The sequence below is a fragment of the Prinia subflava genome, chromosome 2 (assembly GCF_021018805.1).
Source record: "Prinia subflava isolate CZ2003 ecotype Zambia chromosome 2, Cam_Psub_1.2, whole genome shotgun sequence".
Lineage (NCBI taxonomy): Eukaryota > Metazoa > Chordata > Aves > Passeriformes > Cisticolidae > Prinia > Prinia subflava.
In genome coordinates, this window is record NC_086248.1 from 101,719,085 (window position 1) to 101,731,597 (window position 12,513).

Here is a 12,513-nt window from a genome sequence, read left to right on the forward strand (position 1 = left end):
AGTAGAAGGAAATAAGCACAAGAATAACCTACGAGGGCGTAGAGTCTGGAAAGAGCCTCCAACTTCCGCCGCCCGTGCGCGAAAGCAACCCCCCCCCGTCTCCTCCACTTTGCCCACCTACCCCCTCCCCACTCCCTGGCACTGTCGAAGTCCTCGGCCAACGCCGCCGGGGCGGGAGCTCTGCCCAAAACACTGCTCAAAACACTGCCCCAAACACTGCCCGGCCCGCCCCGGCCCGCCCCGCCCCGCGGCCTTAAAATGGCGGCGGCCGGGAGGGGGAGCTGGCAGAGCGTAGCCATGGCGGCTCAGAGAGTGTCTGTGGCGCTGTTGCTGGCGGCGGCTCTGCTGTTCTTTGCCGGCGCCGTGCGAGGCGCCCAGCTTCGCCCGCGGCTGGTGGGCGCCCCGCAGCCTATCGACAACCCCGAGAACGATGAGGGGCTGGAGCGGGCTCTGCAGTTCGCCATGACGGCGTACAACAGGGCCAGCAACGACATGTACTCCAGCCGGGTGGTGCGGATCATCAGCGCCGAGAGGCAGGTGAGCGACGGGGGGCACTCTCTGTTAGGGGAGGCTGGGAATGAGGCCGGCCGCATTCCTTTGGAGGAAGGCCAGACCTGCAAGCTGTCATATTTTTTTCACCACAGAAGGTGAATAAAAGCCCTTTTTTATATCTTGGGATCTCTCAGTCTGAGTGACCTTGAGTGCTGCAGGCTGTGGAAGGAGCCAGTGCCTTCCCTGTTCTGCTCATGAATCAACATGTCTCTGTTTATTGCTAAAGAAACTGCTTTGTGGGACATGTTTACTTGGATTTTGTTTCCTGTTTCTAAGGGGTTGCCAAGTGCCGCTTTCATGGAGGTTGCCACATGCAGTTCTCTCTCGGCAGAGCCCTTCTGTGTGTGCTGTGAGTAAAGTTGCCTCTGCCGACTTGTCTTGTTGCAGATCGTGGCTGGAGTTAAGTACATAATGGAAGTGGAGATTGCCCGGACAACTTGCACAAAGCCAGCAACTGACATCCAGCACTGTGCTTTCCATGAGGAGCCCCAGATGGCCAAGGTAGGCTACAGGGCATAGCCTGCTGACCCCCAGCCCTCTCTGTTTCCCCATCCCACTGGCACTGTGGTCAGTGTCCCCTGTCTGCCTCAGCTGACATCAGAGACCTTATGCCCTTATATGTAACAAGGCAAAGCAAATTTTGCCCTTGCAGAACTTGTCTTGCCGGTTGGTGTCAGAGAAGGCAGGGCCTTTTGGCTGTTCTGTAAATGGGGCTCAGGCTGGAGCAGTGGATGTGTTTCAGTTCTTAAGAAGTTACTTCTTCTTAAGAAGTAGTCATGATCTGGATCAGAAGGGTATGTGGAGGACACTCTGCCAAGCCCACAGGCCTCCTGGCTCTCAGTCTAGGGTCCTCAGTCCCCATGGAATTCTCATCTCGTCTTTCCTATGGTGATGTAAACATGCTTGGCGTGCTTTCCTGTGGGACTTGTATTACTGTGAATAGAGCTCTGGGCAAAACACTGCCCAAAGAAGCAGATCACTCCACCTCTCTCTGCCGACCAAGCAGTTACACAGGCATTTTGTAATGAATAACTGAGCTTTTTGGGTGGGAGCATCAAACATGTCTGAATTCATCTGGCCTGAGTTTTTCCATAGTGCTACATTCCTTCTGTTGATGGCAGCAACAGGATGTATGTGCCCTTTGTTCTGCATGTGTGAGAGGTGTAGCTGCACATAAGAGAAATACAAAACTGGTGTGTACTATAATGGTAATTGCAATGATTTGACACAGGTCCACGTGGCTTAGATGTGCCTATGGGCTTATGTTTTTATCCGTGCATTCCTCTGTCAGTGGATAAAGGAGATAACCTGATCCTCAGCAGTGCTGACTGCTCAGCTTTATTTCTTAATGTTTACTTAAGAGATGTGACTTGCTCTGAGCACGAGAGTGCTGCTCCAGAATACTTGTGTGGAGAGGGAAAATCTAGAGTGCCACAGGAATGTAGAACAGTGGTAAATGACGCCGTTAGGTGCTATTATTCTCCTAACTGCTTTGATCTTTCTCTCCTTAGCACACCATTTGCAACTTCGTAGTGTTGAATGTTCCTTGGCGAAACCAAGTGGAGCTACTGGAGAGCAAGTGCCACTAAGCCTACCTAGATTCCAGCAGAGAGGAGCAACCAGTTGTTCAGATTTAAAAGAAAAAGGCAATAACACAAATTGAGATGGGCTTTATCAACGCCTGTGACTTGGCTACTGACGTATGCTTGTGCTATGCAAATTAAACCATGTAACTTCACTTTTAAAGCACAGTATGATCTCAACTTTTTCTTCTTTGGAATTTTTATTTTAGAGCAACTGTTTTGATTTTCTACAGCTTTCCCAATGAATTCACTCCAGCATCAGAATTCTTATTAAAACCCCTTGGTATCCATGTTAAGTGACTACTGTAAACATAAAAACCTAATTAATAATTGCCATGATGTGTGGTTTTCTTTGATCAAATGCTGTCTTGGAGGGAGGATTTGTTTTTCATTGCCACCTATGCTATCCTGCCCAAAGAATGGGATGAGTAGGAATATTGGGTTCTGATCACAGAGGAGACAAACCATGCCTGTTTGTCCCTTAGCCTGGCCTCTGAGTAAAAGATGGAAGGCTTAGCTGTTTTCACTGAAGGAACTCTGCTTTGGAAAACTCTTGATCTTGGGAAGATTAGCTGAAGCCAGTCCTGAGACTGTAGTGGTCTTGGATCCTGGCTGCTGTACTGTTCTGTTCTAAGGCTGTTAGAAAGGAGGAGGCTCCCCTTGAAAAAAATGACAATTTCAGGTAGTAGGGGAAGGTGCCAGGTCAAGAGAGAGTGTTGGGAGTGGGTGAAGATACTGAGGTAAACAACGGTGGTGTTTTCTTGTTTTTTCACAGTCCTGATAAAAGTAGGAAATTCTCTATCTTGTGTTTTTGCTTTTCTGTATTTTGAAGTAAACCTTTTCCTTCTGGTGTGAATCTCACCCTTGGATACAGTGAGTCCAGCTCCTTAGGAGTGCATCTTCTGTGGGCTGTTCTTCCTCCCAAGGGAAATGCCACTTCCTGTCATTGCCAGGGTTCGATAAGCTTGCAGTGAACAATGGGCAACACCTTGATTCATGTTGGGAGGATGAGCTAGTTGCCTGACACCAAAGATCTGTATCTGGGCTGTGCTCAGATCCAGTAGGAATAAATCCCAGTTTTCCCTCCTTGTCACCCCATTCTCAGTGCTCTGCATGAAGGTGGGCTGTTTTTTCTTGCCAGCCGGGTCAGTGACTCTGCATGTTTCCATCTGCTGACCCTGGAAATCCTGGGTCAGGCTGCTCAGGTGTCCTCAGTTGTCATCTAACTCCTCAGTTCATACATGCTTATTCCCTGACTCTATCTGCACAAGCACAGGGCAGTCTGAGGGGATTTCCTCATGCTTTAGGTGAATTTGCCTCTGTTAATCTTCTGTCCTCGTGGTTTGAGGATGGTAATTGCACAAGTCTCCTTCAAAAAGAGTCTAGGAAAGAAATGAAGGTGCAGATATATACAAAATGAGGCATTTCCAGTACTTTGTTGTATTTATTAACCAGCAGCTCAGAACAGCATGGGGGAAAAAGAGTGGCTGTGCCAGAGGAGGTGAGAGTTTGAGTGTTAGGAGCTCCTGAATCCAGAGATGTTGCATTTTCCTATTGAAATGGCAGTGACTAAGGTCATTAATGAATGGCACAGATTACCCCATGCTCACAAGTTGCTGAGTGTTAGCCTTGGTGATTATCCCACCTGGAGAAATGCCAAAACCAGCCTGACCTAATTTAAACACCTTCTGCAGTTGGCTGTATTACTTTGCATTTGCAACAGGCTAAGAGCACTAGTGGAAGTTCCCTGCCAAGAGCATTTTGCTACTTGGGTCTTTTTGCTTGGCTGGCTGGCAGGAACTGGACCGGCTGAACACTGAGCCCTCATTTTTAGCTGCATTCTCTGCCTGAATTTTTGAAATGTTGGTGTTGGATGTGAACAGGACCAAGGAAGTTCTTGTTTCATGTAGTCTCTTGCTTTGCTCGCGTCTGATACATCAAATCTGGGGGCATGCTTCTAGGAACTTGTAGGGTCAGAGCTTTGCTGCTGCTACAGCTCATGAACTCAAGGCTTTTTCCTGGCTCTGGTTCTCAGGGACAGATTTGGGGCCAACCACGTGATAAGTGTAGCTCTACTTTAGCAGTGCCTGCACTTCCAGGCCTGTGCTCACATGGACTTGTGGCTCCCAGCTCCTGGGTCGTTGTTTCCTGCTCCCTGGGTCATGTCCCTACAGCACTTTTCTGAGATTCTTGAAGTTGTATCAGCACTCCTGCCAGGTATGGACACTTCCCTGTGCTCACAGCTGCAGTGGCATTTTCCTGCAATTTTGGAATTGTGAGGATTTGGGTCGCCCTGCAGCCCTCAGTCTGGGCCACCCAGTGCTGTTGCTGATGTGAATGCACTCAGGGTGTATTCTTTAGCCTAAAGCATGAAGACCTCTCAGTAAGTGTTTAAAGACGCTTGGTTGTTTGTATTCATTGTTAACATGCAATGCATTAGAATCCCTGGTGTGGATCCCTCAGAAAGTCAAATTTAGCAAGCACACACACATCTAGTTTTGAATCTTGGTACTTTCTCTCGACACAGGAGAGGGAAGACTTCCCTTTCCTTGTGGGATGCAATGGTCACCTAGAGATCATTTCTGCCGAATTGAGTAGGAAAGTGTCCTAAGTTGTATCACTGCTGGCAATGCTGAACCTTTCTATGACTTGTCACTAAGCTTTGGTGGTGGCCTGCAGGTGAGAAGGTGGGAGGGCTGGTGCCTGTTTGTCCTCTCTGGGCAGCATCTACCCAGCTTCCCAGCACTCAGGGCAACGAAGGGTGAGGAGGAAGAATCTTCTTGAGTGAGAAGAGCAGCAAACCTGCAGGTTCCACAGTGCAAATCTCTTCTGAGTGTCTCCCTGCTGACCCTCTGGCATGGGTCACGGCTCACTGGGACAGCAGATCCCAGGGCAGGACCCAGGGCTTGAGGTGACACATGCTAAAGCCTCTATTCTGTGTCTTTGCTCACTCTCAGGGCATTGCCCAACCTATATGAGCTGGTGGGCTCCTGCTGGTTGGATTTTGCAGCAGGGAAGAAAAGGAGAAGCTCTGCTGCTCATCCCTGTGATAAGCTGGTGTGTGTACTGGACACTATTTTTAAACTTTCTGGAGGCAGATGTGGGTATGTGTGAGCATGGGGCTGATGATGGGGAAAATCTTTCCCTGTTTCCAACTGGAGAAGAACTCCCAGTGGTTCATGATGCTCTCACTGTACCATGCCTTGCTGGGAGGCACTGTCCTCTCTTCCCCACGAGCTGAGAAACTTCATACCTTGTGCCCTGCCAACTCCACCACTTTTCAGCATCCAGCTGTAGAAGAAATTGGGACTCAGGCCAGTACAAGAAATGGATTTTATATCTTGCGTATAAAAGCTAGCAAGAGAAGAGTTGTTTCAGTGAAATAGTGATGCTTACACCAAGCATGCCCCTCTCCCTTGTCTTAGGTGGTCTCTCCATCTGTACAGGTGAGTAGTGGGTTTTTTTTCCCTTCTTGTGGGGCCAGGGAGGAAGCCCTGACATCCCTGGAGGAACATTAGCTTCTCCAAGTGTCAGAACTGGCTAAAAGCAGGAGGAGGCTGGAGAAAATGTTGTCTGGGCTTTAAGGGTGACTTTGGTTTGCAAATGCAGCCATGCTGTTCTGAGCATGTCCAGAGCCAGTGGGATAGATGCTCTTCAGATACCATGTTGTAGCTCACCTGGGTGACATTGGATGTAGCAAGCTCCATATGTGCAGAATCACAGTTTGGTGAGCTTGGGGGTCGCAGAGCTGGTTCAAGAAGGGATATGTGGGAACTCTTCAGGAACAAGCTTCTCTCAAGCCAAGCCATAGCCTATGAAATGAAATTAGCTCTGGGCCTCTGAGCATGGCTTAGCTGGGCAGGTTGGCTAATTACACTGACTTTCTCATGTTAAAACTCGTAGGACTGGTTAAAATGACTACAGATTTTTAACTACCTGCTTTTCCTCACTGAACAGCAGGTCTTTTCACTGCTTTCTATGTTAGCCAGATAACATAGATAGAAATGTTTTTCCTACTTAATCTGACATTTTCAGTGTCTGCTGCACACCCTAGATAGTTTAGTGGAAATGATTTCTTCTGTGAGATGCTGAGAGAATAATGAAACATGATATTTCTACACCTCTGACACAGTGTTTGCCCAGCATGAACAAAACTATCTGGGATACCAGTTTGATAGGAAATTGGAGAACTGACAAGAAACTTGTTTGCTCTGTGCTCTGTAAACTACTTTCCAGATGTAGGAAAAGTAAGGAATTCAGATATTAGAGGATAAGGGATCTGGAAGGGTCAGATTCACCAGAGAAGAGACCTGCTGTAAACCTAATTTTTCACTTGGTTGCAAAGAGTGTCAGCTCAATGCTAACAGCAGAGCTTCTCAGCTGATAATGGGGGGAGAGGTGGGAGGAAAAATGACAGGTTTTAAGGTGCTCCAGTGAGCATCCTCCATCTATTAACAGAGCCAGTTCGATTGGGAGATAGTGAGAGTGAGCAGTGAGTGTGAAATTAAGCACTGGCCCCAGACTGACATGTTTTGGTCACATTCCACTGCACTTGGTTTGAGATACTGACACAGGCAAGCAAGGTTTATATATTTAGTTTTACTTTTTCATTTTTATAGAGAATGTTGAGGGAACCCCTACCACTGGGGAAGATGCTGCATGATGGCATCTGAAACCAACACTGAAACTGCAGATGTGACCAGATGTCCCTTTGGGCTGCTCTTCCCTGGGCTTGATCATTAGTATCTGCATTTTACTGTGGCATTTGTATTATCTTGTGGAAGATACAGTTTCACAAGTCTTCCTGAAACACAGATGTCTGACCATCACACTTGTGCCTCCCAGGAAGAGAGAAAAAGGCACTGCTGCTGCACATGGTATGGTTAACAGGGAGGAGCAGGGCAAGCGACAGTATCGGATGAATTTCCAGCATGGAAAAGTGCTCTCTGGGTCCCCCAGATCCCTGGGACTAAGTTAAGCCTTCCTTTCTCAACTCTTGTAGCCTTGTACATGTAACATAAATTATTTCCACAGGGGGTCAGCATCTTACAGGAGATGTGCAGGAATGGGAGACAGTCTGGTTTCCCACCCTCAGCAAAAGGAAGACAGCACCAAGCACCGGCCACAGCCCTGTTCATTATCCCTGCAGGTAATCATCCACCTACTTCCAGGTGCTTGCTGGAGGAAGCTCTGATCTGGCCTGCTTGGAGCTTGCTTTGATCACCTGGGCAAAGGAACACTAGTGGGGATCTGTCAATGTCCCCTGGTCAGTCAGGGAGACTGAAGGAACTACATCAATCATCCCCTCAGAATCTTGGATGTCCCTAAGAGATGCTCTCTTGCAGGATCAGCATCCATTTTTGCAGCTCTTTGCCTGGGTATTTCCACTGCCAACAGGCCTCAGTCATGTCCAGATGTTATGCAAACTGAAGCAAGTTACTCTAATTTTGCCCCATCTTGCCCTGCTTCTGAAGAGAATTGTTTGCATATGTGCGATGAGCAAACTACATATCTGCCCCTGGGTGGAGGAGTGTTTACAGTGTTCTCTGAGATCATGATAAGGATTGGGTTTTTTTGCTATGGGATTTCTATTCATTCTGTAATAGAAAATGTGTTTTTCTCAATAGCTCAGATATGATGGAAACAATTGGAGAGCTTCTGTCAGTTGTGTCCCTGCAAACAGAAATCCTGAGGCTGTGTAAGCAAGTGTGAGAATTGGGATATTGAAATATGAGCATCCTTGACCACTAGTCCTCTACTACCTTTGTATCTGGCAGGTGCCTGGAGAAGCAGTCTAACCCAGAGACTGACAAACTCTATTTGTGGCTACTACAAATTTTATACAGGTACCAATATAAATGTGTGCAGGGAAGGACTATGAACTTTCCTGTACTCTGCTGAAAATGTTACACTGAAGATATCTCTTTATATTTAGCTCTTCTGGAAAACCAGCATCAGATAGAAAAATAATTTTTTTTTGGTGAAATAATCAGATGTTTTTCAGTATGCTGCCATAAGAAAAGAACAGAAACTGGATATTATGATAGATTAAGGACAGATTAATTTAGTGACTCTTCAGATCTCTGGTCTAATTGAAATGCAACCTATTGTGCTTTTGTAGAACTTTGCATGGCCTTCCCAAAGCCAGGTGCTGACACATGCGCTGCTTGTAAATATTGGAGCTCGTGAACACAGGCACACCCTGCCAGAGCCTGTGTCTGCAGTGCTGAAACAACCCTTTTTTTGATCCCAGTGGCATTTAATCCTGGCAAACAAGCATCAAATGGGAAACTGTTTTTATGCTGCCCCAAATATGTTTCAGGGCCACATGCAAAGCCACCAAAAGTTGTATGTGCACTCCTGAAATCAGTGGTGAATGTCCTCCAAACCCTGCCCAAAACTAGATGAGATCTGGAGAATTCAATTTATGTAAATTCCTGGGACTATCCCATGGGTTATTAAAACAGTACAACAAGAGCCTTATTCTAGTTGGCTTCTGGACCCCTCAGTCTGTTGATTATAAAAACAAACATTTTGTTTGCTTTGGAATTGAAATTAATTCCCTTAATTGCATCAGCATAAGGCAAGCATCTCATTTTCTACATGTCTTTTTTTAAAGGTGGACTGAGATTAAATAGCTGGCAACTCAAGCGGATGTAAAAGGCTATGTTGTGGCAATGCAAATGATGTGATACATGGCATAATTGAGATTCTCGTGCAGAAGAAATGAAAATCAGGATTTTTTTTTTTCTTTGCTTGCTGCTTGCTTGCTCACTCCTGGGATGCTGTGCTATCAATTAAGAGTTCATTTCCTGTGAAGGTGAAAGTCGTCACTCTGACACAAGACTGGGAAAACTGCAAATTGTCTGTTATCAAATGGTAAAGGTTGGGAAGGTGCAAATATTAATTGGGAGTGCTTGGCTGGGGATGGTTCTGCCTGTGCCCAGGTCAGGCATGACTAAAATTCTTGTTTTCTGCTAACAGCCAGAGTTTAATGAGGTGGATGTGAGTGAAGACAAAGTGTTGAGTAAAGGATGGGGGGGGTCTTGATAGCATGACCCAGTGCCAGCTGTGGTGATATGAGGGTGGTGTCTGGGGGAACCAGGACGTCCGCTCCAAACTTTCCTGTGGGCTGTTCAAGAAAACCTTTTTTCCTTTTTGGAGTCCCCAGAGAGCTCTGCACAAGATCCCTCTCTTCAGTTCTTGCTTGGGGTGGTGGAAGGCTGAATCTCTTACTTCTCTGGAGGCAAAACAGCTACTAAAAAGCTGATGAGAGCTAATGAACACCAGAAAGTTTGTAGTGATGCTTGTCTTGTCAGCAGTGGCATCTGAGTCCTCAGTTTGGGTTTGGAAAGAAATCTTCAGTAAGAGCACAGACAAACTCATGATTATTATTTCCTACTCTTCAATTTAAGGAAAAAATAACAGTGAGACTGATGGAAGCCTTTTGGTTTCTGTGCATAATACAGAATGGTTCAACCCTTGGTCAGAGCTAACTCTGTGCCTTGAGACCATTGCCAGAGCAGAGGAAAAGCTGTTTTTTCACACTTAAGTGTGAGGTTTTTGTCCTTTTTCTCTGGGTTTGTTTACCAACTACAATTTTTTGACGATTTTGAGATCTGAGAGAATATTTACGTCGCTAATTTTAGTTCATCTCAGAAGTAACTTCATTTTTATCATTATGTCTTACTTTTAATGAGTTTAAGCTTATTTTTATAGGTCAGTTTTGCTGGTATGCTCAATTTTTATTATTATGGAGTATCATAAAAGGTGGATAAGACCTTCAGACTGCACCGAAACCAAATAGTTTTGAAAATGGAAGATTTCTAAGGATGGTCTGGTTACTTTGTTCTCCTAAGCTCTTTTCTCCCTTGCAAGGCAGCACCTAGCACAGATCCAGTAGCTTCCAAGGCAGAAACTATCTGTGTATCAAAATGACACCTTTTTGAAGGGACGTCTCAGGCACTGATGGATGGAAAAGGAGGTTCTAGGGATGTTTACACAAATTTGGTGGTGTTCAGAGCAAGGGTGGCAGTGCCACTTTTTCTCCCTGATTGACTGCCACCACTCCTGCAAGGATGCACAAACTGCTGCCTGAACTGTGTTTATTTATAGACTTTCATAAAACCAATTACCCAAATGTCACAAAACGGTGTTGTTATTATTAGTGCATTTCCTCCTGCATTAGCATGCCCTGAGCTCTTGCGCTATCAGGGCAGTAGAGAGGGCAGTGGAAAGCTTGTGGCCTTTTACCAGCAATGGCACAAATCACATTTACTGGGCTGTGCTAGAGCTAAAGTAACATTTCTTCAAACTCCCAGCCCTGCAGGCCTGAACAAAGTGTTTTTGCAGGAGCTGAGAGGCTGCCAAGGAAAGATGAATTGCTGATTCTGGCGGGAAACCTGCTCCACACTAATCAGGCTGCTGCATAGTAACTGGAATGGTTAGGGTGGTGGATAGACCAGGAGAAAATGGATTGCATACACAGAGGTTCATGGGCCAGGAAACATTTTTGTTTCCCATTTTGTGCTGGGGAAGAATTATGTCTTCTCTATGTTCCTGAAGTGCCCCAGGCCTTGCACACAGGAGAGGTGATTGGGCTGGGGCATTCCCCTGAGAGGCTCAGCTTGAAGAATGGATGGCACAAGAGGACCTAAGAGCAGATTCCCAGTAGTACAGGGAGGTCTACATCAATCTGTGACTCTTCCAAAGATGTGATAGTGGATGCTGTGGTTCTCCTGATAGTGGAGGGTTAAAAAAATAATTTCTGTATAAGCTAACCGTGGGTAGTTGGGGAAGGTAGAAGATGCACGACCTGAACTTTATACAGCTGGCCTTGGAATGAACAAGTCTTCTGCAACCAGCTTCATACTATTGTTTTAATTGAATCAAGTGTGACTCCAGCCCGGGAGATAATTGAGAAGCATTGTTTTAACCAAATCAAGTATAACTCAGGGTAAAGCGTAGGTATGATTTAAGATAGTAACTAAGAAATAGGATAACCACTATCTAGGAGTGGAGGTTAGTTAACATATGAATAATTTGAAACTATAAAAATCACAAATCAACTCTGTATTCTTGGGCACAAGATTTGGCCATTTCATGCCCCTGTGTCCCGCACGCTCAAATAAAGAACCGCATATGATCGCCTTTGTGTAGTTATATGTTTTCCTACGCTAACACTCCAGCTGCAGGCTTCAGGCTGTTGTGTGACTGCCACTGCTCCCCTGAGTCCTAGTGGGTGACCACCACCAGAGTTGGTGACCTTCAAGATTAAATTCTGGACACCCATGTCCAAGTTCTCCATATTCACCCAGAAGGTAACCACACAGGTCCATGAATTCCTATCTGTTGCAGGTGGTCCACTGCAGGTTTTGGGAGGTCCTTTTTTGGTGCTGAGGTTTACATCTTGGCAAGGTTGGCCTGTGGGTGTTCTCAGCTTGGCAGAGAGCCTTGGTGGAGGCAACAGGGAGTCGAACCTGCTTCCCAGAGGGGACAGAGTGCCCCAGAAACCAGGACTGGATCCTAACAGACTTGTTTCCTAGCTCTGCGACTGACCTTTTGGGTAACCTTGGGCAAGTTCCTTCATCTTTCTGCACCTCAGTTTCCTTAGCCTTCCTTTTCTGCTTCTCCTTGATGAGCCAGACATGCTGACAGTTGGCCGAAATCTTAAAGACATTTGTGCAGAGAAAAGCTGGAGCTGAAGTGTTTTATTTGTGATTGATTCTGGAGACTATCAGATGAAAAGTGATAATAATTCAAAGTCAGGCTGGATGGGGCTCTGAGCAACCTGATCTATTGGGAAGTGTCCCTGCTTATTGCATGGGGTTGGACTAGATGGCCTTCAAAGTCCCTTCCATTCTGTGATAATGTTGTGCTCCTCTCTTACCCAAAATAATAATCCCAGACTCGTTTGGGACTTGCCAGTAGATGTCTGTGTAATTCACTGCTGTGGTTACACCGGAGCCGAGCTCTTTGTCAGGGCAATTTTGTCAATATGTAACTTTTAATTTGTTCTGGCAACTGCAGAATAAACTGCCTTGTTGTAATATAATTTTCAGGGTTTGCAGAGAAACATTTCCTTACTCTCTCAATCTGACCCTTATGAAACATGGGTCATTTTACTACTTGGAGAAATTAATTGTGCTGTACTGTATCTGCATCTTTCCACCTACACACTTTGATGAAATGTTAAGATTGTTTTTGTTAGGTAGTGCTGCTTATGCCTCAGCAATTTCTAATGAATACCTGACTATAAATTGCTGAGATGCTTTCCCAGTGAATCAAAGAAAAATTATTTAGGATAGGCTTTATTCATTCCCCTTACAGAAAAACAATAATTTCAGGTAGGGTAGGACTCTTACTTTCCATAAACAGA

At 45.8% G+C, this 12,513-nt stretch overlaps 1 protein-coding gene and 1 long non-coding RNA gene across 2 annotated transcripts in view; both read left to right on the forward strand.

Moving 5' to 3' along the window:
* Positions 1 to 243: 243 nt before the first annotated feature.
* On the forward strand, positions 244 to 2,469 carry LOC134547394 (cystatin-like). The gene is made up of 3 exons (XM_063391250.1): positions 244 to 537; positions 940 to 1,053; positions 2,064 to 2,469. Exons 1-3 carry the CDS (start codon positions 259 to 261, stop codon positions 2,139 to 2,141), a joined length of 471 nt encoding a protein of 156 aa, XP_063247320.1. The 5' UTR covers positions 244 to 258; the 3' UTR covers positions 2,142 to 2,469.
* A 2,158-nt stretch (positions 2,470 to 4,627) lies between these two features.
* Positions 4,628 to 12,513, forward strand: part of LOC134547395 (uncharacterized) — a 49,726-nt gene continuing 41,840 nt past the window's right edge. The window contains exon 1 of the long non-coding RNA XR_010079459.1: positions 4,628 to 7,284. This is a non-coding gene — a long non-coding RNA (uncharacterized LOC134547395). The remainder of the gene's footprint in view (positions 7,285 to 12,513) is intronic.